Source organism: Cebus imitator, unplaced genomic scaffold (assembly GCF_001604975.1).
Source record: "Cebus imitator isolate Cc_AM_T3 unplaced genomic scaffold, Cebus_imitator-1.0 Scaffold132, whole genome shotgun sequence".
Lineage (NCBI taxonomy): Eukaryota > Metazoa > Chordata > Mammalia > Primates > Cebidae > Cebus > Cebus imitator.
Genome location: NW_016107447.1, coordinates 2,472,324 through 2,498,192, shown reverse-complemented (window position 1 = coordinate 2,498,192; position 25,869 = coordinate 2,472,324). Strand labels below are relative to the sequence as shown.

The window sequence follows — 25,869 nt, the reverse complement described above, 5'->3', positions numbered from 1 at the left end:
TTGTACCACTGCACTCCAGTCTGGGCAACAGAATGAGACTCTATCTCAAAAAAAAAAAAAAAAAAAGTTATGCCAGGGCAACAGGCAAAAACTGCAGCGGTCCCTGGCAAGCCCAGATACACGCCATTCTTCCCATCCCCCTTCCCTGCTTGATTTCACACCATTTTACCTGTTAGCCCTGCCAAGGTCACATTTTCCTTATTTGTCTGTTGTCGGTTTCCACCCACTAGAATATAAACTCCATGAAGGCAGTAATAATTATTCTCTATTTTGTTTACAGCTCTGTCCCCAGGGTCTAGTACAGTGCCTGGCCCATAGTAGTCACTCAGTAAATATTTATTGAATGAATTAGTAAATACATGAATGAATGGGCATCTGGTGGTAATGGGTGGGAAGTGAGGAAGAGGCCATAGGTTCTCTTTCAGACTCAGAAAGGGCTGAAAAGTAGAAGCCTCTCTCCCCTTTACTGCTTGGCTGTTCTACTCAGAGCCCAGCTGCTTATTCCACCATCAGAGGTCAAGGCCTCAAAGGGCCATGCTTGCTGCAGTCACCTCAGGCTCACAGCACCTCTCTTCCAGCAAGAAGGTCCCCACCTCTTTGGGACCAGACCACGGTCCTTGTTCTTTCAGCTCCCAACCTGTCCCCAGTGCCAACTTGCTCCAGCCATGTGTAGCTGCTGGTCCTTTTCCAACACAACCATACCCTGTGTCCGTTCTTGCTGTCTGGAACCTGAGCACCCTCCACTCCACCCCCTGATTGAGCGTGCCAGCACCTGAACTTGATGAACTTGAAGATATGCGAAAATGAGGCATGAGTTTGGCTGAAGTGTAAATAAGCACAAAACTTTGGGAGAGTAGTTTGGCTGAGGTGTCGAATTTCAAAGTAGAATTCGACATATACAGGTGTAGAATTTCATCTACAACTCAGCAATATCACTTGTAGAAAGATGTCCTCAGAAACACTCATTCATGCGTACAAAGATGGCTGAATAACCCTGGTCACTGCAGCACTGTTTATAAGAGACCAAAAAACAAAAAAAGTAATGAAACTGGAGAAGAATTAACACTGTTAAAATGTCCTACAGATTCCATGTAATTCCTATCAACATTCCAATGACTTTTTTTGTAGAGATAAAAAAATTCTAAAATTCTAAAATTTATAAAGAATCATAATAGACTCCATATCGTCAAAGCAGTCTTGAGTAAAAAGAACAAAGCCTGATGCATCATACCAGCTGACTTCAAAATATACTACAAAGTTATCATAATCAGAATAGCATGGCACTGGCATAAAAGCCCCCACACACAGACCAATGGAACAGAATAGAGAGCCCAGAAATAAATCCACATACTTACAGTCAATCGATTGTCATTGAACATGCCAAGAACACATAATGGAGAAAGGACAGTCTTTTCAATAAATGGTGTTGAGACAAATGAATATTCATGTGAAAGAAATTAGATCATATGCAAAAAAATCAACTCAAAATGTATTCGACTTAAATGTAAGATCCAAAACGATTATAAGAAAACAGGCAAAATGCCATAGCATCAGACTAAGCAATGACTTTTTGCATATGACCCCCAAAACACAGGCAGGAAAAGTGAAAATAGACAAATGAATTGCATCAAACTAAAACAACACTGCATAGTCAATAAAAAAAAAAAAAGAGTGAAAAGACAAGCTATAGAATGGGAAAAAAATTTTGCAAACCATACATATGATAAAGGGTTAATATCCAAATATATAAGGAACTCAATCCAACAGTAAGAAAGCACAAAGCCTGAATTAAAAATGGGCAAAAGATCCAAAGAGATATTTCTCAAAAGAAGACATAAAATGGACAAGTATATTTTTAAAAATGTTTAACATCACTAATCATCAGAGAAATGCAAATTAAACCCGCAATGAGATATCACCTCAGACCTGTTAGAATGGCTGTTATTAAACATATGAAAGATAAAAAGTGTTGGCAGGGATGTGGAGAAAAGGGAACTGTTGCACTGCTGATAGGAATGTAAATTAGTACAGACATTATGGAAAACAGTATGAAGGTTCTTCAAAAAATTAAAAATAGAACTACCTTATGATCCAGCAACCCCACTACTGGATACATAACCAAAGGAAACAAAATCAGTATATTGAAGAGATAGCTGCACTCCTCTGTTAATTGCAGCATCATTCGCAATAGCCAAGTCATAGACTCAATCTAAGTGTTCATCAACGAATGAATGGATAGAAATGTGGTACATATATACACAATGGAATACTATTCGGCTTTAAAAAGTAACGAAATGGGGCCGGGTGCGGTGGCTCATGCCTATAATCCCAGCATTTTGGGAGGCCCAGGAGGGCGGATCACCTGAAGTCAGCAGTTCGAGATCAGCGCGATGAACATGGAGAAACCCCGTCTCTACTAAAAATACAAAATTAGCCAGCGTGACCAACATGGAGAAACCCCATCTCCACTAAAAATACAAAATTAGCATGCACCTGTAATCCCAGCAACCCAGGAGGCTGGGGCAGGAGAATCTTTTGAACCAGGGAGGCAGAGGTTGCGGTGGGCTAATGAAACGCGGTCTCAAAAAAAAAGAAAAGAAAAACGTTGTCGTTTACAGCAACATACATGGAACTGGAACTGGAGGACATTGTGTTAAAGGAAATAAGCCAGCCACAGAAAGACAAATATCTCATGATCTCACTTACATAAGGAAGGTAAAAAAACTGAACTCACAAACTTTCAGTTAGACAAGAGGAATATATTCATGAGATCTATTGAACATGGTGACTGTAGATAATAACAATGTGTTGTATTCTTGAAAAAATGCCAAGATAACAGCCCCAAAATGATCAGTATGTGAGGTAATATTAACTAGCTGGATTTAGCCATTACACAATATATACATATTTCAAAACTATTTACGATACTTACCATATTTAATTTTCCCTATGTATCACTTCATTTGGCTGTTCATTTTTATCTCTTATACTGTCTTTTATAATAAACTGGTAATAGTAAGTAAAATGTTTTCCTGAAAAACAACAAACTGGAAACAACTGTTTAGCAACAAGAAACTACCTGAACAGGTAGAAGGAGGTGGTAGCTCTGTGTACTGAAATAGAATGTAGTCCGAGATAAATTGTCTAGGAAAATGAAAAGCAAGTTACAAAAGAACCCACAGTATGACGTCATTTATATTGGAAAAAACGCCACAACTATGTGTGAGTGTGCACATTGAATAAAAGAAAAGTCTGGAAAGAAACTAACGGCCAGAGGCGTCACAGATTGCAAGGGGGAGAGGCAGGTTTTGATGTGTGTGCGTGTGTGCAAAGTTCTGTATTGTAAGAATTTGCTACGGCCTGTATTAGCTTTACAATGAAACAGGTAGAAACCGAAAAGTTAAATTACTCCCAATTCAGTTTAGGTTCTGTCTCCGGAAAATTTTCCTGGATTCCCCAGCCCCCACTCCCCGCCCCATCCCACCACCCCCATTGCCCTCTCTGAGTCTCCATTTTCTTTTCCGTAAGAAGGGTTTTCATCATTTAACCTTATTTCTTCTGAATGCACTAAATGGTAGTTAACCTACCACTTAAGACGATGTCGGAAACATGGTTCATTGTCTTGATCCGCGCGACTCTAACTAGCTTGAGTACATTTTGGGGAAAATTTAGGAGTCAGGGGAAGAGGAGTTCCAAAAACAAACTACTAGGGGGTGCAGCTGTCCAGGAAGACTCCTGAAAAGAGCAAAGAGCTTCCGACGTTTTTCTCGACAGGCGCCGAAGTTTTCCGGAAAGAGACAACCAGCCTGGAGGTGGGCCCCAAAGCCGGCTGCGAGAGTCACCGAAGATTTCCGGAGAGGGCCGAGGAGTGGGGAAGGGCCGCTTTCCGAGAGTTGCCGAACGCTACGGAGACAACGGAAGAGTTGGAAGGCGGGGCCGCAAGAGCCATTCCTGCAGGGAACCCAAGGCTTCAGAGTCTAAAAGTTGAAAGGCGTAACCACTCACAGGCCGGAAGTTTCCGGGGTAGACGCATTCGGGTAGCAGAAGAAGTCCGAGGATTTCCGAAGCGAGCCGAGGCATCGCGATCGTTTTCAGGGACAGCTGATCGGTCGGAGCTGTTTCGCGGACTACAGTCATGGCGGCACCCAGAGCTGCTGTGCCGGACGGTGGCGAGGAACCAGCGCCGGAGGCTGAGGCTCTGGCCGCGGCCCGGGAGCGGAGCAGCCGCTTCTTGAGCGGCCTGGAGCTGGTGAAGCAGGGCGCCGAGGCGCGCGTGTTCCGCGGCCGCTTCCAGGGCCGCGCGGCGGTGGTGAAGCACCGCTTTCCCAAGGGTTACCGGCACCCGGCGCTGGAGGCACGGCTTGGCAGGCGGCGGACGGTGCAGGAGGCCCGGGCGCTCCTCCGCTGCCGCCGCGCGGGTAAGGTGGGCCCGGATCCCGGCGTGGGTGGCCCCGGGGCTCTGGGCCTTGGATGGGTGAGGGACTTTCCTGCTCTCCGAGCCTCGATTTGCCTCAGCTTCTCCTTATGTGCCTTCTGCCGTGGCCTGCCTTTCGGAAATGTTATTCTTTCATCCCTTTCTTCGTTAAGTCTTAAGAAACCACGTGGCCTTGCAGGGTCAAGCGTTTGTCCTGGGCCGTTCTGCCTGGTTCAGATCTGGGCTCTGTCATTATTGCTCAACGTTGAACATGTTTAACTTCCCTGAGCCTTGGTTTCCCTATTTGACTGGTTTCAATTTTCGATCATTATCTATTCACTTACTAGTCTTAAGAAACAGATGTAATTACAAGTATTTGCCCTGGAGCCAGGCTCTTTGGGTTGATATACTAACTCTGCTGCTTCTTATGTAGCCTTTCAACAAGTTATTTAGCCTCTCAACCTCATTTTTCTCACCTGTGAAATGGGAGCCATAGTAGCAGTATCCATGTCATAGGGATGTTGTGACCATTAGAGAAGGTATATGTGCCATGTATTATGTTCGAATGTGTGCCTGGCACATAGTGCTCAATAAATGCTGGACTTCATTAAATTGCCTATTTATTTTTTCATTAAACATCATTGTACGCCAGCACCATAAACCTTGTCCTCAGATGGGAAATTGACAAGAGAGAAGTAACTTGCCCAAGGTTGCACAGCTACTAAGTGGCCGGTCCAGGCCCTCAGGTCCGTGTGCCTCTGACTCAGAAGCACTGGCTTTTCACTTTTACACTTTTTGCCTTTCTTTCTTTTATCAGTATTTTTTAGACAGCGGTGGGCACCAGAACATTGTTAAGTGCTGGGAGATCAGGGGGAGGGGAGCCGAGAAATTCATTAGCCAACAAGCAGGCACATGCTGCCCTTGTAAAGACTTAAGATTTCATGAAGTTATTTGTGTGTTCATATTTCCGTTTTCGGCCTCTTATGATATGTTAAGCAGGGATTGTATTATAACTGCCTTGTTTATTGCTATATCCCCATTGATTTATCTCTAAGTTTCTAGAAAAGTATACTGAACCTGGTTGACTTTCGGTAAAGATTCGTTGAGTTTATTGGTGCTATTGTTCTATGTTATAGCAGCAGAAACTGAAGCTTAGAGAAGTTAATGCAACTTTAAGATTAGACAACTAATAAGAAAAGGAGACAGGATTTGAACACTGTCCTCTCTGAAGATAAACCTCGAAGTCAGCCACTGCTTGGCCTCCTGTTTGTGACCTCATCAGTAGAACCTGCCCTGACTGGGCTGTGCCTTGCTCTTTGTTTTTGTTTTTGGTTTTTGAGACAGTGTCTCGCTCTGTCACCAAGGCTGGAGTGGTGCAGTGGCGTGATCTTGGCTCACTGCAACTTCTACGCCCTGGGTCAAGCTATTCTCCTGTCTCAGCCTCCCAAGTAGCTGGTACTACGAGCTACTTGTATTTTTGTATTTTTAGTAGAGATGGGGTTTTACCATGTTTGCCAGGCTGGTCTCGAACTTCTTACCTCAAGTGATCCTCTTGCCTCAGCCTCCCAAAGTGCTGGGATTACAGGCATGAGCCACTGCACCTGGCCTTTGTTTTGTTTTTTCAGGGAGAGAGTGTGATAAATGAAGTTCAGTGAGAAAGGGTGGTTTGGAAGGGAGGAGGAAGCTTTTGCCTCCTCGACTTAGCTGTGGGGTGGTCCCAGGCATAGTCCTGCAGAGGGCATGAGCAGGGGAATATTCCAGATGAGTTAAGTTGTACCATTTCATGCAGCATTCCTAAATCATCCTGAAATAAGTAGATATAGTTGGAAAAACTGGCTTAATCTTTGAAAATTAAGTTTACCATTAAAAAAGAAAATCTACCCCAATAACCACTTATGTCTTGATTTCAGGAATATCTGCCCCAGTTGTCTTTTTTGTGGACTATGCTTCCAACTGCTTATATATGGAAGAGATTGAAGGCTCGGTGACTGTTCGAGATTATATTCAGTCCACTATGGAGGCTGAAAAAACTCCCCAGAGTCTCTCCAACTTAGCCAAGGCAATTGGGCAGGTTTTGGCTCGAATGCATGACGAAGACCTCATTCATGGTGATCTCACCACCTCCAACATGCTCCTGAAACCCCCCCCGGAAGAGCTGAACATTGTGCTGATAGACTTTGGTCTGAGTTTCATTTCAGCACTTCCAGAGGATAAGGGAGTAGACCTCTATGTCCTGGAGAAGGCCTTCCTCAGTACCCATCCCAACACTGAAACTGTGTTTGAAACCTTTCTGAAGAGCTACTCCACCTCCTCCAAAAAGGCCAGGCCAGTGCTAAAAAAATTAGATGAAGTACGCCTGAGAGGACGAAAGAGGTCCATGGTTGGGTAGAAGAATGTGTCTGACAACCACACACAGTGAAGCTGTTTTTTCAAAGTACATTTGAAGAAATGCTGCGAGTAAGAGAGTAGATCTAAGTAAAGGTGTTAAGATATTTTTAAGTGGTGTGTGATCGTGCCTGGTGTGTCATCATCTGCACTAGTGGAGCTTTCTATGTATCTAAGACACGTTCTAGGTGGAATTGGGTATTTAAAAGTAAATCTGGGACAGGCTTTCCCCCAGGTTGTGACTTGTAAATCTCAGGTACATGGGTGGAGCATTGAACCACATGAGAACTTCATTCTCTTTTTAGTCCCTGTGAGACAAGGATGAAGTCCCAGTTGCTGATAGTTGTCTTTATCAGCCCCATAACCTAATGTTTTTTTGTTGCACATGATATATTTATCTTGAAACCAGTTTAATGGGAATACAACTAGAATTTTTTAAAATGAAGTAGAATTACAGAATAGACAATATCAGCATATTGTTTTATGAAACTTTCTCATGTGAGACAAGGCTATGTACTGAGCTTTGATGTCAAATATATTTCTCTTTCAGGGTCATAATCAAAAAATGAAAACTCTGTTTAACTCCGATTTCTCTCTTAAAAAAGCAGACTTACAACTTTCAGGCAACTGAGATTCATGTTAACATTGTTTTTATTGCTCTGTATTTTTGTGGTTACCTTCTAAGTAAGACAAGTGATTGATGTAAAATTCCTTTTAAGTTTATACAGGTAAGCAAACTGAGTTGATTTCTATCACAGGCAATAAGTAGGTAGAGCCAAAACGGTAAAGTGACTCGTGAAGACTGAAGTTTGATGAAGTCTGGCTTAAGGCACAGGTAAACTGAGTGTGGATTTAGAAGTACTAGGAGCTAGCTTTTAACCTTGCCCAGCCTCAATTTCTTTCCCCAGAAGAAGCCATGTGTGGGTGAGGAGGGAAGGGAGGTATAAAATACCTGTCTTCCTTGTAAACTCCATTCAACAAACATATTTTGAGTGCTTTCTCTGTTCCTTGGCACCATATTGGGGATGGGGTACAGTGGTGAGCCAGGCAGACACAGCGCCTATTCTTTTGTATGAAAATTTATTTTTATAAAAAAAGTATACAGTATGTTTTCATATACATTATGAAATGATTACTACAGCTGAGCTACTTAACACCCATCGCCTCACATAGTTACTGTCTTGTTTCTTAATATGGACATTTACAGCTGTGCATTTCCCTCCACACACTGCTTTCATCACACGCTATCGGTTTTGGTATTTTGTGCTTTTGTTTTCATTCATCTCAATGTATTTTCTAATTTCTCTTGTGATTTCTTCTTTGACTCCTTGATTGTTTAGAAATCTGTATTTCCACACACTTATGAATGTTCCAGTTTTTCTTTTGTTACTCATTCCTAGCTTCATTCCATTGTGTTCAGAGATGATACAGTCCGTGCCTGTTCATGTGAAGCAAACATTCTGTAATGGTAGGACCAGTACCATGTCTGTTTCATTCATCACAGTCAGCACTCCCCAAATGCCGAACACGGAGTGGATGGCTAGGAATGAGGGAAAACTTCCCTACCGGGGTAGTTGTGACTAGCAGAGAGGAAAACTAATATTGCCCGCTTACTGCATGTCAGGCATTTGGGCTAGGAATTTTTACACTGGATCTAAAATAACTCTTAAGTTAGGCATTGTCCCCATTTTATAGATGGAGAAACTGATCCCAAAAGGTGGGAACTTGTCCAAGACATCACAGGTAGCAAGAGGCACTTTTACCTGGCTCCAAATCTGTATTCTTTCCACTGACAAATGAGATATGGGATATGGTGCTTCTTTATAGCACTGTAATAAGTATTGGCATATAACATTTTTTAGGAACTCCCAGGGCCACAGGAGCTGACAAGTTTTTCAGTTAATATTCCCAACATGACTGAGATGGCTCATTCCTCAGTTTCCTCACATGTACTATAAGGCTAGTACCTGCTTTGTGCTTTTGTGCATTAAGTCAACAAATCCCTTAGCTGATATGGTTTGGCTGTGTCCCCACCCAAATCTCATCTTGAATTGTAGTTTCCATAATCCCCAGAGGGACCCTGTGGGAGGTAATTTGATCCTGGGGGCTGTTCTCGTGATAGTGAGTTCTCACAGGAGCTGATGGTTTTATAAGGGGCTTTTCTCTTGTTCAGTACTTCTTCCTGCTGCCATATGAAAAAAGGGGAGTTTTTGGCTCCCCTTTGGCCATGATTGTAAGTTTCCTGAGCATCCCCAGCCATGCTGAACTGTGAGTAATTAAATTTCTCCTTTATAAATTACCCAGCCTCAGGTATGACTTTATTAGCAGCGTGAGAATGGACAAATAAGTACTGACTAGGTGCCAGGCACTGGAGATTGCTATAATAGAGGGGAACATAAGACAGTTTCAGACAGTGGTGAGTGAAGATGTGAAGGAAAACCTGAAAACACAGGAGATGACGGGAGCATATCCCAGGCAGGCTGTGGCGTATAAAGTTGGTGAAGAAGGAACATCCCCGACGGCAAGGCGGATGTGGCCGGCATCAGCGAGCAAGGAGGAGCAGAACCTGAGTTGGGAGAGGCAGAGCCAGATCCTGAAGGGCCCTGTAACAAGGTTGCATTGGTTGCTGGCAGAAAACCTAGAGGGCAAGAGTGGAAGCAGGAAACCTGGAAGTGAGGCAACTAAAAGCAGCTGGACCCGTGAAAACATTAGCCAGGGTAGAAGCCATGGTGAGCATGCGCCAACTGGTTGGCACAGGACCAGGCAGCCACTGAGGCAGGAAGAGTGATGGAGGAGCAGCCTTGTCTGGGGTAACACTGGAGGTTTCTTGTCTCATAGTTACAGAGGTCAAGGATGTGGACCCACAAAGAGTGAGGTTAAGAACAGAAATTTAATAGGTGAAAGAAAGAGAATAGCTCTCTGCTACAAGAGGGGTCCTGGAAAAATGGGTTGCTGGATCTGCAGTGAAATGCAGGGGTCTTTATAGATGAGCTGGTGAGGAGATGGTGTCTGATCTACAGAGGGCATGAAAAACTGGTTGGACCAGGTGTGCCATTTGCATAGCGTATGCATCTCGGTGCCCCCACCGCAATCTTTTGTGCATGCGAGTTCTCTGGGCTGTGCCATGTCGCCCACTTCTTTATGACTGTACACTTGGTGAAAGAAAAGGGAAGATGGAGCCTCTGTGCTGGACATGCCGGGCTCCCAGGCATCCCTTTTCTGTTGGCACAGCTACCAGCATTCCCCTGTGCAGGCATCCAGCTTCCTTATCTATGTTTGCAGCTGGATTTTTCAGGCTGCTCTTTGTTAGAAAATAAATGATTTCTGGGGCTGCTTTTTGTTAGAAGGGAAATTCTGCCAAGGATTCTTTTGCCCTCAATATCCGCCTAAATAATTTCTTTCTGCCTCCTGTGTCAGTGGCCAGTGGCGGTGGGGGTAGCTGCAGCTGTCAGAAAACAGTCATGATCTTTGCAAGTATTGAGATTGGAGACTGGAGAAACTTCACAAATGCCCCCAGGAGAATTGTCCATCTGTGCACTTAGCCCACAGTGGCACATAAAGGGTTAACAAACGTTCCTATGTGAACAGTGGATTTCTTCCCTAGTTCAATCTTACAGATGGCTAAGGAGCCCTCTGCACTTTCAGATCCTTTGACGTCCACGGGGGAGCTGCAGGTGCTTTACAGAGCTGAGCCAACACATCAGCAGTTTTGTGTGAATCCCCACCTGAACCCAGCCAGGTGAGGATTATAAGCTCCATTTTACAGTGGAGGAAACCCTCGGCAACGGGAAATAACCTGTTCTAGGGTGTTAGTGACAGAGCTGGGATTCAGACCCGTGCTTTTAACAGCAGCTGACTTTATTATAGAGTGACTACGTTCTTTGCATGTATTAACCCATTTTACAGAAGATGCAAATGAGACACAAGAGAAATTAAGCCTTGCCCCAGGCCACTCAGTGAATGGCAGAGCCAGGGAAATGTGATATGACACTGAGATGCGACCAACACTTGACACAGGCCCACATTCCTGGAACATTTAAAAGTGCTTCTAGGCCCAGTCCATGGGGCCAAGAGAGGTAGTTCCAGAGCAGAGCTGCTTTAAAGCTGGTGTAGTAAGTGCTCCAGACAAGCGGTGTTCTTATTGTTGGATGGGCTGAGCTGACCACGCCCACACCTCGTGCTACCTTAGGGGTTGGGAACACCTGCGTTAGTGAAGGCATGCAGGGCATAATCTCTGATTTAACTGAGAGTCAACCATATTCCTGGCCCTGCTTCCAATAAAACTTTATTTACAAATCAGACAGCCTGTGGGCCATAGTTTGCCAATTTGATTTTTAAAACCATCCCATTAAGATATTTGTCTTGATTATTGAGTTTTTTTGGTGCCCCCTTAAATTCGTGCCTCACTTGCTTCACTCTAGTCCTAACCCAGCCGTCACTGACTGCCAGAACCCTGATGGAGGAGCCCGTGTTCTTACAAGTGTCTGCACCTGCTGTGGTTTGAATGTGTCCAAATTTCAGGTGTTGGAAACTTAATGCCCAATGTAGCAGTATGGAAAGATGGAGCCTTTAAGAGGTGATTGGATCCTGAGGGCTCTGCCCTCATGGTGGATTAATCCACGTGTGGATTCATAGATTAATGGGTATTATGAAAGCAGGACTGGCGGCTTGATAAGAGGAAGAGGGACCTGAGCTAGCACGCCCACCATCCTTGCTTTGTGATGCCATGTGCTGCCTCAGGTCTCCGTAGAATCCCCAACTTCAAGAAGGCTGTCACCAGATGTGCCCCCTTGACCTTGTACTCCTCCATAACAGTAAGGAATAAACTCCTTTTCTTTATAAATTACCCAGTTTAAAGTATTCTTTTAAGAGCAATAGAAAGCAAATGAATGCAGCCCTAACCTCTTGGGGAGCTAGGAGTCTCCCCTTGGGTCCTTAATTCTAGGCACCGCAATTTCAAAGGACTGTGCACTTTTCTGCCACCAGGGGTCATAATTTACTGTCATTCTCGGTGCCGACAAGTAAAGAAACCTCCCTTCTCTTTCTTCTCTTCTTCCTCCCTCCTTCCCCTCTTTCTTCCTCCCTTTCTTTTCTCCCCTCCTCCTTCCTCTATTTCCATCTTTTCTTCCCAAGTCCCTGCTTCCCTTCCTCCCCTCCCTCCCTCCCTTCCTTGAACGTGTTCATTTATTCACTCAACACCCCCTTAGCTGAGCACCTATATGTAGCAGGCACTGTGCTAATTGTGCACCATGTAGTGATCGAGACGGACGTAAGGATATCTAGTTCCTTCCGGTCTTAATGTTTCATCCATTCTCTCTTCACTCACTCCTTTACTGGGTATTTAGTGAGCACATGGGCTGTGTCTGGCTCTTCCGAAAAAGCTGCAGGGGTGAAAAGGTCCAGCTGCTGCCTGGGAGCCCCTGGCCTCTGTCCTGGCCCCTTCGTTCTTCGTCACTCAGCAGCCCAGGGAACCCTTTTAAAGCCAGAACGTGCCACTTCTCTATTCACAAGTATGCTGGCTTCCCAGCCCATGTCTCCTTGTTTACCAGGTGCATGGCCTGGGATCCCTTCCTTGTACCTCTCTGAGCCTCAGTGTCCTCATCTGAAAAATGGGCTCACAATGGTGCTGCATGGTGGAGTTACTGTGAGTATTGTCACTGGTCAGGATCCCCGGGAAGCAGCCTCTGAGATGCAGCTGAGCTGCAGGATGTTTGTGAAGGCTGGCCCTTGGGATCAACTCCACAGCATGGAGGAAGCAGGAGAGGGGAAGGGAGAAGTGGAACTGAGACCTAGCAGCAGCTACAGCCAATCCCGTGGGAGCTCTGCGGCTGGAATGGCTCTTCAGAGATGTCACAAGATGGCCTGAGATGGCCAGGACTTTGCAGTCTCACATTGTGCAGTCATTGGGAGGTAACCCCTGGAAGGGACCGAGCTCAGGCAAGGCCACTCTCTGCCCACTGTGAGGTGATCCGTGGAGGGGCTGAACACAGAAGCTGACTGCAGACCACTCTCCCTGCCACTGGGGCAATCAGTCCTTCCTTGAAGGGGTCTGGGTCGCACGTCCACGTCCACCACAAGCATTCATATGAAGAAGTGCGTGGAGAACTTGGAGCACAGGGCATGGCACGTGGTGACAGTGAGCAATGTTGTTATGATGTCATTTAGGTGGCTACTGTTCTTAGAGAACAACCAACAGGCGGTTGTAATGCAGCTTCATGTGTTCCCCTTATAAGCTAAGGGTCGACAAGATGCACTTTCCCACATCACCAGGCTGCCATTCCAAAGCTTCTGAATCAAAGGTCTGAGACTGCCCTGAGAGTCTGCATTTCTAACAGGCTCCCAGATGATGCTGAGGCTGCTGTTCTGAGTACTCCTACCTGAAGGAAAATCAAAGTATGTTATCAGAAAAATAGGAAATGGATGCCCGAGAGGGCAAGAAACAACATATCCACCTGCCATACCCATTGTACAGATGGGGAGTAGTGGCTCAGACGTGCTAAGCAACTTTCCCAGAGTCATCAGCCTGGAAATGGTAGAGTTTGTGCCAGGCATTATTGCCTACCAAAAGTCACCCTCCTTTTTTTCTTTTTTTTCTTTTTTTTTGAGACAGTCTCGCTCTGTCACCCAGGCTAGAGTACAGTGGTGTTAGCTCACTGCAATGTCTACCTCCTAAGTTCAAGCGATTCTCCTGCCTCAGCCTTCCAGGTAGCTGGGATTACAGGCGCATGCCACCATGCCTGGCTAATTTTTGTAATTTTTAGTAGAGACAGGGTTTCACCATGTTGGACAGGCTAGTCTCGAACTCCTGACCTCAAGTGATCCACCCACCTTGGCCTCCCAAAGTGCTGGGATTACAGGCATGAGCCACGGCACCTGGCCTACCCTCCTTATTCCTTTTGGACAGAACCCCAGTTAGTCTAGATATTAGTTAGGTGAAGACAGCTTCATCTCAGGAGAGAGGTCAGATTGGTCCCTGATTAGAAAGGGACATGTGTATTAGGCTGTTTGCATTGCTATAAAGAAACACCTGAGGCTGGGTAAATTACAGAGAAAAGGGGTTTAATTGGCTGATAGTTCTGCAGGCTGTCCAAGCATGGCTCCAGCCTCTGCTTCTGATGAGGGCCTCAGGAAGCTTCCAATCATGGCGGAAGGTAAAGGGAGGGCAGACAGTGTCACATGGCAAGAGCAGGAACAAGAGAGAGAAGGGGGGGAGCCAGATTCCTTTAAACAATCAGCTCTCTTGTGAACTAACAGAGCCAGAGCTCACTCAGAGGTTACCACGGAGAGGGCACCAAGCCATTCACGAGGGATCTGCCCCCATGATCCAGCACCTCCCACCAGCCCCACCTCCTGCACTGGAGGTCACATTTCAACCTGAGATTTGAAGAGGACAAACCTCCTAACCATATCAGCATGCGATCCTTTTCTGACCAATAAGATACAAGAGCAAATTTGTGAAGATTGCGTCTGCAGAAGATTTTGCTTCTCCTAGAAAGTGAGGAGGTGTAAGAACTCTCTCCCTCCCTGACACCAGCACATCGCCATCAACAATTTCTGCTTTTCATTGCAATGGCGATAACGAGGTTCAGCAGCCATCTGGAGACCATGAGGCCACCCCTGACAGTGAAGAGTCAGTGAGAGGAAGATGATGAGGTAGAGGAGTGGGCAGAGTGTGAGTCTTCCCTTAGTGACCTCAGACCTCGCTTTCTGTACTTATTACATGGACAGGCAAATATCTCCAATGCTGAAGCCACTGCAAATCAGGTTTTCCATCACTTGAAGCCAAAAGTATTCCTAAGCAACACAGACAGTGATCTCAGGTCCCTAAAGCCATACTTGTTCATAGCATCTTGCTGCCTTTCATGGTCAGTTTGGGGCCTCTCTATCTAGAGCAAAGTCAAGGAGACGGACTGACTCCAGCCCCTTCTTGCCAAGGCCTGGGAGGTGGGAACCCCACACTGAGTCCCAGCCTACTCAAGGCCTGGCCAAAGTCTGCCACCAATTCCCTCTGTGAGTTTGGGGAAAATTATAGACTTCCCCGTGGCTCAGTTTCTGCACTTGTAAAGTAGAGGGTTTGATCTAGATCCAGTGAGTTGCTATAACTGTAGGCAGTTTTGTTGGGTCCACATAATGCTTGCTTTTTAGTTGCCGATGTTAAACAATTGGGATGGTTTCATGTGCAAAAATCCAGACATCAGGCTTCTCTGGAAGCATCATCAGGAGATCTGGCCACAATGGGACCCTGTTCTAACTCCTCTTTTTAGAGGGGCCTGTGCTTTCCAGTTCACTCCAGTCTCCACTGCCCCCATTGCTCCTTGGCTCTGAGTCACTGTTTATCACACGCTGGTCCCATTGGACTTCTTATAGAGGTAAGAGGAGCGTGAGCTATGTCTTACCCCTCCTGTTACTTTTTCCTGAGAGCATTTGAATTTGCAGCCTTTAGATAAGACAGCCTGTATCTTCCCCAGGGGTCTTACAGGCATCTCAAAACTCAACATGTCCCCAAACAAACCCCTAGTTTCACCTTTGGTCTCTGCCCTCACCACAAACTTTTGTCTTAGTAAATGGCAGCCCCAGGAATCCAGAGATTCACCCCAAACCTGCAGGCTCTCTTCAACTCCCATCTCTCACCAGCTCCCCTTGACCCCATTCAGTCCAGCAGCAGATCCTGCCAGAGTCACTTTCAAAATATAATTAAAAAGTGGGGAGAGCGGCTGCCCTTGGAGGAGGGGCAGTGATTTGGAGGGGGCTTCTGGGGACTTCTGGGGGGAGGGACAAGTTCTAATTCTTGAGTTTGATGCTGGTTATGTGGGTGGATTGGGTTTGTAAATAACTTCATCAAACTGCAGGCATGTTTATGTGTGTGCTTTTCAGTATTTATGTTTCACTTCAATAAAAAGCTGATAAGGCTGGGCGTGGTGGCTCACACCTGTAATCCCAGCACTTTGGAGGCCGAGGTGGGCGGATGACCTGAGGTCAGGAGTTTGAGACCAGACTGGCCGACATGGTGAAACCCAGTTTCTAAAAATTAGCTGGGTGTGGTGGCGGGTACCTGTAGTCCCAGCTACTCAGGAGGCTGAGGCAAGAGAATCGCTTGAACCCAGTAGGCAGAGGTTGCAGTGAGCCGAGATCATGCCACTGCACTCCAGCCTGGGTGACAGAGCGAGACTCTGTTAAAAAAAAAAAAAAAAAGCGCTGATGAATTTGGACCTGCAATCTGTTCTTCTCCTGGCCACCCTGGCGGAGGCCATGTGACCATGTGATCTTTTCCCTGAACCCCGGCAGTGGCCCCTCATGGTTCTCCCCGCTTCTGCCCTCATCCCCACTGTTTCCACATAGCCCGGGAACTCTATTAAACCTCAGTTCAGATCTGCTGGGCAAGGTGGTGCGTGCCCATAGTGCCAGCCACTGGGGAGGCTGAGGCGGGAAGGATCACTTGAGCCCAGGAATTCAAGGTTGCAGTGAGCTGTGATTGAACCACTGCACTCCAGCCTGGATGACACAGTGAGGGCCTGTCTCTAAAAAGAAACAAAACAAAACTAAAAAATAATAATAAATTTATAAAACTAAAAAAAAAAAAGGAAAAACCACTCTTGGGGTCCCCACCTCACCCGGGGGAGAAGATCAACAGCTCAACCTCCCCCCACCTACCCCAGCACTCCTGGTTCTGACCCCCCTGCTGTTCTTCTCCCCATGTTCCCCTGGGTAAGCCACACTGGGCTCCTTGCTGTCCTTCCAACATGCCAGTCTCGGTGCATCTCAGGCCTTCGTAGCGCTGTTCCCTTTCCCTGAAACACTGTTCCCACTGATCATCACATGGCTGCCTCCTCATTTCCTTCAGGTCTCTACCAAATGCCACTTTGTCTGGGCACCCTCACCCCGGCCCCATCGGCTGCCCAGCTTCATTCCTCTCCAGCACATCATGGCCCCCGACAGCCTCTGTATTCACTTGTTCATTTGTTTGCTGTCTGTGGCCCCCTGTAGAACCTGGGCTCTGGGCAGGGAGCTCTGTTTGGTTCACTGCTCTAGTCCTAGTTTGTACCGTGGTGCCTGGGATTTAGTAGGTGCTCCTTAGATATTTTGAATTGAATTGAATTCTCTCTTCCAAACCTAGCCTGCTTGTTGGAAAGAAAATCAAGGATCCATGTGAGCCTTCCTCTGATTCCTCCCACTGCCCCAAACACACACACACACACACACACACACACGCAGGCGTGTGCGCGCGCACGCACACACACACACACACACACACACACACACACAAACACACACACGCATGCCCCGCCTACCCACTGTCTTCCCTGCTGGAGGCAAAACAGTGTATGTTTCTGGCCTGAGGTTTGGAACAAAAAACAGAACACTAGGTGTCTGCTGCCAATCAAAGGCCTGTTCATGTTTGTCAACCTCGACCCTCTGTCCAGGATGGAGGAGGCCTGAGGATGACCCAGAACCCGGGGTTAGCCATAGCTCCACACCAGGAGGGCCCAGGCCTGCCCCCTTTCCCACAGTGAGGAAAGGCCCCACAAGGTCAAACTGCTTGACTTCCCCTCCAGGAGAAAGAAGCGGGGTCTAATCCCCACTCCAGTCTGAGGGCTCTCTCCTGGGACCTGCATCAAAGCCAATATTGTTCTTGGAGCTGCAGAGACCTCAGACCAAATGTCACACTGAGAAATGTTGACAGGGTTCGGGGGTCAGGGTGCGGAGGTGGAGGGGAGGGGAACTGAAAGTCCCTTCTGTGGAGGGAAGAATGAAATTTGGTGCCAAGATTCCCCTCGTACTCTCTCCTACTGCCTACCTTATTTTTCTTCATAGCACCAAGGTCCACGTGACACGCCGGGCATTTCACACATGCATCTTATCAGAGCTACTAAAATGAAAGCTCTGTGAGAGCAAAACCGGTGTCTGCTTTGATCACTGTTGTGTCCCCAGCACCCAGAATAATGCCTGGTACACAATAGGTGCTCAATTAATCCTTGTGGCATGAACAATAGTCATGATTTTGACCGATGTTCCTAACAATAAAACCCAGTAGTATAGAGCGCGTTTCATCCTTCAATATTTATTGCTCCTCTCTATGTTCCAGGCACTGGGAGTGTGGCAGGGGGCAATTGACACTCCCTTGTTCCCCTGGAGTTCAATCTAGTAGTGAACACTTTCAGACAACAAATCATGCTATGAAGGAATAACTCAGGGGGATTTTGTACAGGGTGAGTGACGTGGACTTGAAGAAGGCTGCGTTTCATTAGATCAGGAGGTTGGGGGTGGCAGACCCTCTGAGGAGGTGACATTTGAGTTGAGGACTGAGTGAGGAGAAGGAACCAGTCACTGTGATGGTGGCGGGAGCTTGGGGAGGATGCACAAGGAGATCCAGGCAGACTGAACGTTTTTAAAAGCAGAGAACTTGGATTTATGCTCAAGAAGCAGAAAGAAGGCTGCAAAGAGGACAGCCCCCAGCAATGAAGGGGAGGGAGGGAGGGTTGAAAGACCAGGCAAGACCTGATCGTTCATGTAAATGCCTAGCACTGTGCTTGGCACACAGCCAGCCACCATAACCGGGCTGATGACCATAGTTAATATATTTATTCATACCTCACATAGCTTGTTATTTCCCAGTTAGAAATCATACTTCCCTGTAATTAGGGGTTGATAGGTACCTGGTTCTGTGCTAAACGACTAAAGGAAAAGCACTTCTGGTGGGAGGTCAGCAAATGTTGGACTTTGTACATCAATTCAATTCAACCCAACTCATATTGATTTCCCACCCATGTGCCAGGAAGTGGAGAGACAGCTGTGTCTGAGCAGGCATGGCCTCTGCCTACAGGAAGCTCAAAGCCATGCTTTCTTTCTCTTCACATGAGTTGGCTTGAAGTCTGATGGAAGGACGCCTGGACTGGGTACTGGCCATAATTCAGACCCTGACTCTCTGGGTGGTATTGGAACAGACACTGTGACCCTCTGTTTGTTGACCTATTAAGTTGGTTAGGTGTATCAGATTGGATGACTACGAAAAAGCCCCTCCAGCTAGTGGGAGTCATAGACACGCATGGCTCAGATTCCCCTTCAAACTGGGACTCTCAGCCCAGCCGTTATTAGCTCCTTTGGAAACTGCCTCAGTTGTCAAGTTAAAGTCATACTCTCCTCAGGGAGGCCCTCAGCCCATAGGCTGGTTGAGCAAGATGAGGGTATAAGTATCTACCCACCTGGCGCAGGACTCCTCCAATGGGTGAGCTTTGCCTGGGGCTCTCCATTGTGCTGGCAGAGACTTTGTCCTGCCTGAATGCTGCCTGGTGCCTCCCTTTGCCCAATCCTGCTTCTCCCTGTTCCTTTTCCTTTTCACAGGTGTTATTCCCAATAAATCTTAGGCAGTCCTAACCCCCTGTTTCCTAGAGAACCCACACTGTGATATGGTTCTACATCTGAATTCTGTCTTATTCACCTTTTTTTTTTTTAAGTGAGTAGTATGGACATATAGTATAACATTCAAAGAGTTGAAAAACACTGTGTTGTAGGTTGGGTTTTCCAGGATTTGAGACTAGTGTGTAGGAAATTTATTAGGGCATGCCTTTGGGATCCACACCTGTGTAAGGGAAGGGAGGGAAACAAAGGTATGGTGAAGGGAGATGTTGAGCTGAAATGCAGCCTTGACAGAGCCCTTGGGCAATTGCATGAGTTCTTTGAAGGGGGATGGCCCCTCAAAGTTGTCTCAAGTTGGGGTGAGGAGGCTGGGCATTCCTGTTTCAGTCAGTAACTGGATGCCAGCCACTCTGGGAAGGACACATGACCTTGGCTAAAGTGGCACTGTTTGCTGAGGCAACCATCAAATGGGCTCATAGCTGAGGCTTGACTGCTGGAAGCATTCCAAGCAGATGGAGTTTTTAATTCCTAAAGGGGCATTGGGCAGTGCATTCCAACATTCATAACAGAGTATGATGTGCAAATAAGTCTTCTGCTTGCTCATGTCCCCAAAATAACAACTTCAGTCACACCTAACTGAAAACAGACACATAAGGCTCAACATATTAGGCTTTCTACTGCCTTATAAACAAAGTACAGAGGTGGTTCCATGAATTCATGAAGGATCCCAACTCCCATCTTTCTGCTTTTCTATCCTTATGTATACCTTTCATTCTTAAGGTCGGTTTGTGCTTATTTCTCTCTCAAATCACCTCACAACTTGCAACAACATTAATTTTGTTATTTATCATAATTCCGTGATTGACTGGGCTCAGTTGGGTGGTTCTTCTGCTCCACATGGTACAGCTGAGATCACTTAGGGGGTTACATTTAGTGGGAGCTCTGCTGGGGCTGAAACATCTAAAATAGCTTCCTGTCTTTCAGGGCTCCTCTCTATAGAGTCATTAATCATTTGGTAGTCTAGTCCGTGCTTCTTTATGGTGTGACGTTGGCTGCCAAGAGGGAGTGATTAAAGAAGACAAGCCTTAATGTGCAAATGGTTATTAAGCCTTTTTTTGCATGACATTTGCTGATGTTTCATTGGCCAAAGCAAGTTACATGGCCAAGCTCAGAGTCACTGTGGGAGGGAACTACACAGGGGTGTGAATACCAGGAGGCATGGGTCTGTGGAGGGCACCAGTATAACACATGCCTTACACTTCCTGATTTACAATGCTGCTGGAGCTTAAGCCATGAGTCAGGAAGAAAGAAGGGAGAGGAAAGAATAAAGGGTATGCTTCTTTAAAGACACAGTCTTAAATGTCCCACATAACAACTTCTATTAACTTCCCATTGGCCAGATCTTAATCACATAGATACCCCAAATGTAGGGAAGCCTGAGGATTGTTTTTAAAGCTGGCCATGTATTCCAGGGAAGTGGCACCAAGGACCAAGGGAAGCTGCATATGGGTGGTCCCTGCTACACCAGCATCCCAAGCCTCCTAGTGCACCTTCTAGGAGACGAGCCAGGTAACCAATTTTTTATTTATCCTTCTGTATTGTTAGTAATGCATGTAATTTTTTTTTTTTACACACTGGCCAGCATAAAGTTTTTTAAATGTATTTCTATATAGATACTTCTTAACTTACAATGGGGTTACCCCTCAATAAACCCATTGTAAGTTGAAAATATCCTAAGTTAAAAATGTACTTAATACTCCCAATAAATCCATTGTAAAGTTGAAAAATTCTAAATCTAACCATCAAAAATCAGGAAGTGTCTGTATCATGTTCTTAGCACAGTGCTTGGAAAACAATTTCATAAATTGTAGGTATCGTTCCTCAAAAAATGGTATTTATTATTATACAAATAGTAGTACAATGAAATCATGGGTGCCTTGAGTCACATTCTCTAGTTTGCCTTGGATGCCAGTGGTCAGGCCCACCCAGCTCATGTGGGTCTCTTGCCAACAGCTCCCATCAACCTGGGTTTTTTCCAACTTTGCCCTAAGGTGGGCAAGATGGTAGGCTTGGGAACAGTCTAGTTGAGGGTGAGCAACACAGACTTTGGAGTCAGAAGACCCATCTCTGAGTTTCAGTCCCTTCCTCTGTAATGAAGGTAACCACACCCATCTGGAAGGGTGGTTGTAAAACTAAAACGAGAAAAGCTGAAGAAGCATTGCACATAGTGTCTGGTGCATAGTACGTGCTCAATAAATGGTATGGGATGCCTCTTCACCCGTCTCTCTGACAATCTTTAAAAGTAAGTTAAGTGGGTGGGGGGTAAGAGGATGGAACACAAGATTTCTCCTTTAGCTGAAGTGTGTCTCTGGATTTCAGGCCATGTGTTACATTTCTTCACTCAATACACATAATAACCTCCTGATCTTCTGATGGCTCCAACAAGAAAAAAAATCTCAGCATTTGTGTGGGAATATGGGAATAGCAGTGTATATCACTGGAATTTCAATTCTGTCATGTACCAGCTGTGTGACCTGTGACAAATGTCTTAATCCCTCTGGGTCTCAGTTTCCTCATCTGTCCAATGGACATACCTAGTAAGGAATGAAAATTAATGTTGGTCAAGCCATCCATTGACTGTGGAAGTTCCTTAAGAATTCCCTTCCACAGTCTACTCAACAGTATATCTCAACAGTAGGCTTAAAATATTCAGTAAAACATGCTGTAAAGAGATGTACTGTCATCTAGACTTTGTTGCTCCATTTATAGAGCACAAGCAGCATAGATTTAGCATAATTCTTATGGGCCTTAAGATTTTCAGAATGGTAAATGAGCATAGTTTCAACTTAGAGTTAACAGCTGCATTAGGCCCTAACCAGAGAGTCAACTTGTCCTTTGAAGCTTTGAAGCCAGGCATTGACTTCTCCCTGGCTATGAAAGTCCTCAATGGCATGTTCTTCCAATAGAAGAGAATTTCATCTATGTTGAAAATCTGTTGTTTAGTGTAGCCACCCTCCTCAGTGACCTTAGCTTCATCTTCTGATTAAGTTGGTGCAGCTTCTATATCATCACTTACTGCTTCACTTTGCACTTCTATGTTACACAGATGGCTTCTTTCCTTAAACCTCGTGAACTCTGCTCACTTCAAACTTTCTTCTGCAGCTTCCTCACCTCTCTCAGTCTTCAAAGAATTAACGAGAGTCAGGGTCTTGCTCTGGATTAGGCTTTGGCTTGGGAACGTTGTGGCCGGTTTGATGTTCTATGTTAGACTACTAAAACTTTCTACATATCACCATCAGGCTGTTTTGCTTTCTTATTATCCATGTGTTCACTGGAGTACCACTTTTAATTTCCTTCCAGAACTGTTCCTTTATACTCACAAGTTGGCTAACTGGCACAAGAGGCCTAGTTTTTGGCCTGTGTTGGCTTTCGACATGCCTTTCTCATTAAGTGTAATCATTTCTAGCTTTTGATTTAAAGTGAAAGATGTATGACTCTTTCTTTCACTTGAACACTTTGAGGCCATGAAGGATTCCTAGTTGGACTAATTTCAGTAGTATTGTGTCTCAGGGAATAGGGAAGCCTGAGGAGAGGGAGAGAGATTGGGGAACAGCCAGTCTTTGGAGCAATCAGAACACACACAACATTTATCCACTAAGTTTGCCATCTTATATGGGCACAGTTCACCTCAAAGCAATTACAATAGTAACATCAAAGATCACTGATCACAGATCACCATAATAGATATAACAATAATTAAAAAGTTTGAAATTGTGCAAGAATTTCCAAAACATGACCTAGAAATATAAAGTGAGCATATGCTGTTAGAAAAATGATGCCAAGAGACTTGCTCACTGCAGGGTTGCCAGAAAAATGCAGTATCTGTAAGGCACAATGAGACAAGCTATGCCTGTACACATTATAGTTCTCATTTCAGATGAGGAAACTCAGTCCGAGTGAAGCCTCCTGCCCAGCAGCAAGCAAGTGGCCCAGCCAGAATGTGAATGTAGCTTTGTCTAATGCAGGGATGACAGACTCACACAGGTAATGCAAATGGATTTTTAAAGGATGGAATGAGTTAAGGCAGGTAAGCAGAGCCTGGCAAATAGTAAGTGTGGTATATGCACTTGCTAATATTAATATTATGATGACAACAACCTTTGAGCCACCAGATTGAAACCTCTGCTCTAACACGAAATTTTGCACTCTTAATCTCTTAGCTGGTTCTGGAACAGGGAATTCAACCCAGGGCCACTGGGAAAATATGCCGTGGTCCCAGCTGCCTCCACTCAGCCTTTGGGGTATGGACCAGAGTTCCTTGGATGCCAATGAGTCCAATTCTCTTGAAGTAGCTTTTCCGGTTTGGAGTACCCCATCCTCCCATGCCCGGACCTTGAAGGTCCAAAGTGCTCCCTGGGGGCCTTGTCCCTCATACACTGTTGCCTGGAGCCTTTGATGAAGCCAGTTATTGGACTGACTCAGGATCAAGTCCCAGCCTGAAAGGTCATGGAAGACAGTTTCATCATAGCTTGGAATGGGTCCATTGGGAAATAACTGGCCCTCAGGGTTTATAGGAACGGCATCAGCATGATCTGGGTGGGAGGCGAGTGTTACACCTCTTCCTGGGTCTTTCTCTTGCTATCTCTTGGCCTCCCAAATTTCAGATTTTGGCATCAAATTTTTGGAATTTTGCCATTGCCGTGTGTGCTCCGGCACTCTGAGTTACTTGGCATTTTTCTTTGAGTTGCTTTACATTGTAAACTTAAATAGATTTAAGTTAAAAGGAGAGCCTTTTAGAAAAAGTTGTAGGTTTTAATAAAAAAACAAAAATCACAGCCAGGTGTGGTGGCTTATGTCTGTAATCTCAACACTTCGAGAGGCCAAGGCAGGAGGATCACTTGAGCCCAGGAGTTTGAGACCAGACTGGGCAACATAGCAGGACCCTATCTCTACAAAAAATAAAAGAAATTAGCCAGGCATGGTGGTGCGTGCCTGTAGTTCCAGCTACTCAGGATGCTGAAGTGGGAAGATTGCTTAAGCCAGAGAAGTCAGGCTGCAGTGAGCTGTGATCAGGCGACTGCACTCCAGCCTGGGTAACAGAGCGAGGCCCTGTGTCAAAGCAACAACAACAACAACAAACAAACACACAAACAAAACCAACAAAGCCAAAACCAAAAAGCACTGTCCTTAAGAAGTCAAAAGTTATTATAGGAATAAATTAAATAAAAATAAAATAATATTGTCCGGTTCAGAAAGAGACCAGTGTTTCTGACTCCAAACTCCTTCTCTGTCTGTTACAAAGGAAGGTTTATAGGTGATGAGGTCTTTTTTTTTTTTGAGATGGAGTTTTTCTCTTCTTGTCCAAACTGGAGTGCAATGGTGCTCCCAGGTTCAAGTGATTCTCCTGCCTCAACCTCCCAAGTAGCTGGGATTACAAGTGCATGCCCCCACGCCTGGCTTTTTTTTTTTTTTTTTTTTTTGGTATTTTTAGTAGAAATGGGGTTTCACCATGTTAGCCAGGTTGGTCTTGAACTCCTGACCTCAGGCAATCCTCCTATCTTGGCTTCCCAAAGTGCTGGGATTACAGGTGTGAGACACCGCATCTGGCCGGCGATGAGGTCTTAAAAAGATGCTGACACCCAGCTGAGACTCTCTCCATGGTATAATGAGGAGTTAAAGAAAAGCGACACAGGATAACTTGCACTTTCTGTGATTCAGTGTTATTTAAATGCCCGACATGAATTTATCTGTGTTTCCTCACTGGTACGCCTCTCACACTTTGAGAAATATTCCACCATCTCATATTTGATCCCAGTACCAGTTCCTCTCTCATAGCCTCATCAGAGTTTCCGCAAGACCTGCCAGCTCTGCTGGCAAAGTACATCCAGCATGGAATCCTTTCCTACCGCCTCTGCTCTTACTACTCTGGTCCAAGCCACCATCGTCTTAGCCTGAGGTATCTTTGAAATAAAAAGCACACGCACGAGGATGGCTATCATAAGAAAGGCAAATAATAACAAGTGTTGGGAAGCTGTAGAGAAACTGGACCCCTCTTACACTGCTGGCGGGATTGTGAAATAGTGCAGACACCCTGGAAAACAGCCTGGCAGTTCCTCAAACAAAAGCACTCTAACAAAACGTTAGACATAGAGTTACCTTATGATCCAGAAATTCCACTCATAGGTAGGTACCTAAAAGAAATATAAACATGTCCAAAAACTTGTACACTAATGGTCAGGGCAGCGTTATTCATCATAGCTAGAAAGTTCAAACAGTCCAAATGTGTCTTAACTGATGAATGAGTCATAAAGTAGGGTACATCTATACAATGAAATATTACTCAGCAATAAAAAGAAATGTAGTGCCAACGCATACTATGACATAGATGAATCTTGAAAGCATTATGTTAAGTAAGAGAAGCCAGACACAAAAGGACTGCATAGTATATGATTCCATTTATATGAAATGTCCAGAATAGGCGAGTCTATATAGACAGAAAGTATCTTAGTAGTTGCCTGGGACTGGTGAGGTTGCAGGGGGGTGGGGAGTGACTGTTAATGGGCATGAGGTTTCCTTTTGGGGTGATGAAAATGTTGTAAATTGATCGTAATAATGGTTGCATTGTGAGTGTCCTGTAAAACCATTAAATTACATATACTTTAAAAAAATATTTTTTATTTTCGAGACAGGGTCTCGCTCTATTGCTCAGGCTGCAG

At 45.3% G+C, this 25,869-nt stretch overlaps 1 protein-coding gene across 3 annotated transcripts in view; it reads left to right on the top strand.

The window, feature by feature from the left end:
- The first annotated feature begins 3,295 nt into the window (after positions 1–3,295).
- Positions 3,296–25,869, top strand: part of SLC13A3 (solute carrier family 13 member 3) — a 135,394-nt gene continuing 112,820 nt past the window's right edge. For all 3 annotated transcript variants that reach the window (XR_005202283.1, XR_005202282.1, XM_037743017.1), the window contains exons 1-2: positions 3,296–4,418; positions 6,325–6,764. Coding sequence is in view for 1 of the 3 variants with exons in the window: in XM_037743017.1 (XP_037598945.1) it covers positions 4,136–4,418; positions 6,325–6,764 (723 nt within the window). In the remaining 2 variants the exon portion in view is untranslated. The remainder of the gene's footprint in view (positions 4,419–6,324; positions 6,765–25,869) is intronic.